The sequence below is a fragment of the Phycodurus eques genome, chromosome 5, assembly GCF_024500275.1.
Source record: "Phycodurus eques isolate BA_2022a chromosome 5, UOR_Pequ_1.1, whole genome shotgun sequence".
Lineage (NCBI taxonomy): Eukaryota > Metazoa > Chordata > Actinopteri > Syngnathiformes > Syngnathidae > Phycodurus > Phycodurus eques.
Window position 1 is genome coordinate 28,366,724 of NC_084529.1, and position 6,000 is coordinate 28,372,723.

The following is a 6,000-nucleotide window of genomic DNA, read 5'->3' on the forward strand; positions in this document are numbered from 1 at the left end:
TTTGAATTATTTTATTTTTTATTTTTTATTCATCTGTTTTCAGTTCAAAATCGTCTGTAAGCACACAAGTAAACCTTACCCTCTCAAAAGCAAAGACACGTTGCAAATAGTCAAATCTTAAAAGCTGTAGTAGGAGTTGTTGTCAGACAGCTGTAGCATTCCAAGAACCCAATTACATATAGTTGCTTTCAGGAAAACAACCCTCGTTGTGCATTTTAAACATCAGCCAATAGTCCAAATAGCTCTTGATTGTTTCCCAGTGGGTATAAATAAGAAACCATTAAGCCATCAGACTGTAGCGACGATAAGAGTGCCACATTATCCTCACAATCCCTCCTCCTCTCCTCCCGACATTTCTCTTCTGCATTGACACACCCAAAACATTTTCTGTAGTTGATTTGACCCTGTGTGGTTTTCAGGCTCATTTATGATAAACCTCTTTGGCCTCACTGTCCCCCTTAATCCTCCATAACCAATATGTCCCGAATGGACCTTTCTCCCTCACCGTGCCACGCTGCCTTGGGACACGGGATGAATATAAAGGAGCCAAGAGGGAAACACCTGCCAAACAAGAGGGCCTTTTTAACAGAGTCAATTAGCTGCATGTCAATCAAGTATCAAGTCTCCCCAGCCAACTTGAAAAAAAAAAAACCCAGCCTCGTCAAAAACCTTATTTCTTAAATAGAGACTCCATTTGTCTCTCAGGTCAACTCATTTCGACAAAATGGTCCATAAACACACATCACTCTGAGGCTTGCACATAAGAATCCAAACTAAACCACCACTCCACTTTCGGTCCAAACTGTAATGAGTATACTTGCCATATTGACATCACAGTGACAGACAAAATGAATAATAATAATACAAGCCTGTAAGGGGTTTGACATCCATTTTCTGCAGTATCTTTGTTCTACTGAAAGCACTGATATTAAAGGGGTGCTTGCAATTTTCAAAAATATCTCTTTTTTTGTCATATTTCTTAAAACTCACTATGTCCTGCTAGTAGCAAGGGCGTCAAATGTCAATTGTCCTGAGCATACCTAAAATAAAGATTTGAAAACAAACCGTTCTAAAAGATTAAATGCATTGCACTTAAAGCTGAACTCCACAATTTTGTTTGGTTAAAAAAATTAATTTCACCAAACCCAATACTAGAGGAGATGACAAAATGCTGAACAGAATACATTCATTCATTCATTCATCTTCCGTTCCGCTTATCCTCGCTAGGGTCGTGGGCGTGCTGGAGCCAATCCCAGCTATCTCCGGGCGAGAGGCGGAGTACACCAGAACTGGACGCCAGCCAATCGCAGGGCACATTATAAACAAACAACCATACAATGATTTGCAAATCATGCTCAGCCTATATTTAATTGAATACACTACAAAGACAAGATATGTATTGTCCAAACTGATCAACTTTATTGTTTTTAGCAAATAATCATTAACTTAGAATGTTATGGCTGCCACACATTCCAAAAAAGCTGGGACAGGGTCATGTTTACCACTGTGTTACATCACCTTTTCTTTTAACAACATTCAATAAATGTTGAATGTTGGAAAATGAGAACACTAATTGTTGAAGCTTTGAAGGTGGAATTCTTTCACATTCCTGCTTGATGTACAGCTTTAGCTGTTCAACAGTCCGGGGTCTCCGTTGTCGTATTTTAAGCTTCATAATGCGCCACATATTTTCAATGGGAGACAGGTCAGGACTGCAGGCAGGCCAGTCCAGTACCCGCACTCTTTTACTACGAAGCCACGCTCTTGTAACACATGCAGAATGTGGTTTTGCATTGTCTTGCTGAAATAAGCATGAATAAGACGTTGCTTGGATGGCAGCATATGTTTCTCCAAAACCTGCATGTACCTTTCAACATTAATGGTGCCTTCACAGATGTGTAAGTTACCCATGCCATTGGCACTAACACAGCCCCATACCATCACAGATGCTGGCTTTTGAACTTTGCGTCCATAACAGTCCGGATGGTTCTTTTCCTCTTTGGCCCGGAGGACACAACGTCCACAATTTCCAAAAACAATTTGGAATGTGGACTCGTCGGACCACAGAACACTTTTCCACTGTGCATCAGTCCATCTTAGATGAGCTGGGGCCCAGAGAAGCCGGCGGCGTTTCTGGGTGTTATTGATAAATGGCTTTTGCTTTGCATAGTAGAGTTTGAAGTTGTACTTACAGATGTAGCGGTAAACTGTATTTACTGACATTGGTTTTCTGAAGTGTTCCTGAGCCCATGTGGTGATATCCTTTACACATTGATGTCGGTTTTTGATGCAGTGCCGCCTGACGGATCGAAGGTCACGGCATTCATTGTTGGTGATTTATCCATGCAGTGATTTCTCCAGATTCTCTGAACCTTTTGATGATTTTATGGACCGTAGATGATGAAATCCCTAAATTCCTTGCAATTGTACGTTGAGGAACATTGTCCTTAAACTGTTCGACTATTTTCTCACGCACTTGTTCACAAAGAGGTGAACCTCGCCCCATCTTTGTTTGTGAATCACTGAGCAATTCAGGGAATCTCCTTTTATACCCAATCGTGGCACCCACCTGTTCCCAGTTAGCCTGATCACCTGTGGGATGTTCCAAACAGGTGTTTCATGAACATTCGTCAACTTTCTCAGTCTTTTTTGCCCCCTGTCCCAGCTTTTTTGGAACATGCTGCAGTCATAAAATTCTAAGTTAATGATTACTTGCTAAAAAACAATCAAGTTTATCAGTTTGAACATTAAATATCTTGTCTTTGTAGTGTATTCAATTAAATATAGGTTGAACATGATTTGCAAATCATTGTATTCTGTTTTATTTATGTTTAACACAACGCCCCAACGTCATTGGAATTCGGGTTGTAGACAAAGGTATTGGGACACACTTCTTAATCCATTAAAAAGGGGATACACTGTAGACCTCTTGGGCCCCATCAATCTTAATAACAAAGACTTTGACAGAAAGGCCTATTTTCTGCTCCAGCGTGACTGTGGTGTGGAAGAATGTACAGAGAACCCTGACTTCAACCTTACTGATCACCTTTGTGGATGAACTTGCCCAGAGATAGAGGTTACCTCTGACAAGGGACCAAAAGTCCTGCGTGAGAACCTCGAAACAGAGGAGTGGCTGCTGTTTTCCATTAGGATCAACCAGCCATTATTTTTACATCCTGCAGGTGCAATGCTCATTGTGTGCCAATAAATTGATTGTGCAGTCATTCATCTTCTTAGAGGTCATATTATTAAGTGATATTCTCAGTGCAGACGTTAAAATGTAACATGTTTGAACGTTCCCTCTTCCAAGTTGCAGGACTAAAATAGACATGCCCACATCTCGCATCCGATACGCTCCACCGCCTGCACATGCATGCACGTACAGTACTGTACTATGCTGTTGTCCGGTGAAATGAACAAAAAGGGCTCTTGCCACTCTGCCTTTTTTCTTTTCTTGTTTTTTTTTACACCCTCCATTTCCTCCTCCTCCTCCTCTGGCTCCTCTGCAGCAGGTGTTATTCTAACCTGAAGATTTTTTTTAGGCTGCAATTAGCATTATGTGCGGCGTTCTAACAGCAGGGGCCACTAGTGGCGTGTGATGAGAGGAGAAATCACGCCTCAGAAACACGTGGGAGATTACTCAAATATGCCCCCCCCCCCCCCTTCCTAACCACACACACAAACACCCCCTTTTACCCCCATGGCTGCTGCACTGTTCTCTCCCCCAGTAAAGCATAAAGCATCTGTAGCATTTTTTTAAATTATTATTATTATGATGTATTTATTTGACAAAGAATACACTTTGGGTTTCATTGAAGGGGGAGTGGGAGGAGGAAGGAGGGTGCTTTGACCTTGCACAGTGTTGTCCTTAAACATGTGCAAAACATTGCAATCACACGCACGCCCCAACAACAGGTCAACGAGCACGCATCTCACGGTCGGCAAGATGCACACTTGCTCCATTACATAATGAGAGCCCCACACACACTTTGTGGCGACAGCGCGGTGTCAAAAGGACGCCCCTCCTCTGAGTCCTCTCGTTCGCGAAACACCTTGAAAGTGTCAGGGTCCCTCCCTCCACCACAACCCCGCTTACCTTTGCTATTGTTCTCCTCCCTGTTGAGATACATGGCTCTTGGAGTTGGCGGCACAGGCGATGCTGGAGGTGGTGATGTCGAGCTCGTAGCGGTGTCAGTGTACTCCTCAACTCCTCCTCCGGTGTAGTTGGAGCTGTTTTATTGTTGTCTTGCTCCTGCACAGCCTCTCTCTCTCTCTCTCTCTCTCTCTCTCTCTCTCCGTGTGTGTGTGTGTGTGTGTGTGCGTGTGCGTGTGCGTGTGTGTGTGTGTGTGTGTGTCTCCTCCTAAGAGTCAGAGTGTGTAGGTACAGGCTTCTGGATACTCTGACGAGCTCCCTCCTACTCCTCCTCTCTCATCTTTCGGACTCCCTCCTTCCTTTCCTAGTAAGCATGTCATGGTCAAATGGCAAAACAGAAGAATGTTGTTGTTGTTTTAAATTTCCCCAAATGCATGTGGATTTTGTCCACTGCGTTCGGTGGATGACAAAAATGCTCTTGCATCTGATTGGTTAAAAAGAAAAATGAAAACGAAGAAATTCACTCAGATGCACTGCAGGGCTTGGTGTCAATGTGTTTTGTTTACCTTTGCATTGTACACACACACACACACACACACACACACAAGAAGTGTATCAATATATTTCTATTTCATAATTTATTTGACACGCAGTACTGTTGCTTTATCAAGTGTGTCACATCACTGAGCAGTTTAGACATGTATTCATTTGTTATGTATTGATGTGTTCTCAATCTATTTATTTGGGCTTGCTCAAGGGCACCTTGGCACAGAAAGCAATTAACATTAGTACAGTAGTGTCTTGAGTTCCAAGAGATCCGATTTACGGGTTTTTCAACATATGAGCCGTTGATCGCTCAATTTTTCTGCTTTGCCTTGCAAACTTCAGATGCCAGCGTTGTGTGGTGGCACGTGACTCAACTCACTTCACAACAAGCGGCAGTTTGGCAGAAATAATTAGGAAATATTCATCTTTTTTTCTGTCCTGTTCTGCTGCATGGTCATACAGAATGGTGGATATGTATGCCTATTGAGCTGGAACAGTTTTCCTGTGCAACAGGGGAGCTTGAAATACTCCCTCTGCTTATTTTTAATTTTTTTAATTATTCTGATCTTTATTGAAAATGCAACCAGACAGAAAAGGGTTTTAGGGGACAGACGGACAGAACGGACAAGGGGAGTAGGGGTGCGAGCCACAGCAGAACAATAGTTAGACAGTCTAAATATTTGACCACAAGTAACGTCACAAAAGTAAAATCGTGTTCTTATTTGTGGAAGGGAGGGTGGGGGGGTCGGGACACCCGATGAGGACATGCAACAACTAACCAATAGAACAAGATGAGAGGACAGAAGAGGGCAGGGCAGGACAGGATTTGGGAACTGAGCCGCAGGAAGTACATTCTCTGCTGGGCCTTTTTGAGGATGGAGTTGACCGCTTCAGGTCCTGAGAGACTCAAATTCCCAGGAACTTGAAGGTCTCGACGGTTGACACAGGGCAGTTGGACAACGTGAGGGGCAACTGTGGCAAAGGATGGCCCCTGAAGTCGCGATCATCTCTACAATCTTTAGTGTGTTCAGCTCCAGGTTGTGTCGGCCGCACTAAAGCTCCAGCCACGTCTGCTTATCAACTTCCTGTTGATACGCAGACGTGTGGATGAGATGGTGTCCCCAAGCTTTACCTGCTGTGTCCTGCCCGTCAGGAAGTTTTGAATCCACCAGCAGATGGCAGGCGAGACGCTGAGCTGGAGAAGCTTGAAGGAGAGGAGTTCGCGTTGATGGTGTTGAACGCAGAGCTGAAGTGCAAGAACATTGAGGAAGGGTGGGTCTGGCCCACTCTACCCGAAAGGGAGGGCCAAGCCGGCGAGCCCATCCCACGGGGGGACCCAGCCAGGTGAATACCCCCAACTC

At 43.9% G+C, this 6,000-nt stretch overlaps 1 protein-coding gene across 2 annotated transcripts in view; it reads right to left on the bottom strand.

Moving 5' to 3' along the window:
* The window catches only part of syt7a (synaptotagmin VIIa), a 114,850-nt gene extending 110,427 nt beyond the window's left edge, over nucleotides 1-4,423 (bottom strand). For both annotated transcript variants that reach the window (XM_061675992.1, XM_061675990.1), the window contains exon 1: nucleotides 4,097-4,423. In XM_061675992.1, the coding sequence (XP_061531976.1) occupies nucleotides 4,097-4,130 (34 nt within the window). In that variant the 5' untranslated portion in view covers nucleotides 4,131-4,423. The remainder of the gene's footprint in view (nucleotides 1-4,096) is intronic.
* Nucleotides 4,424-6,000: the final 1,577 nt, after the last annotated feature.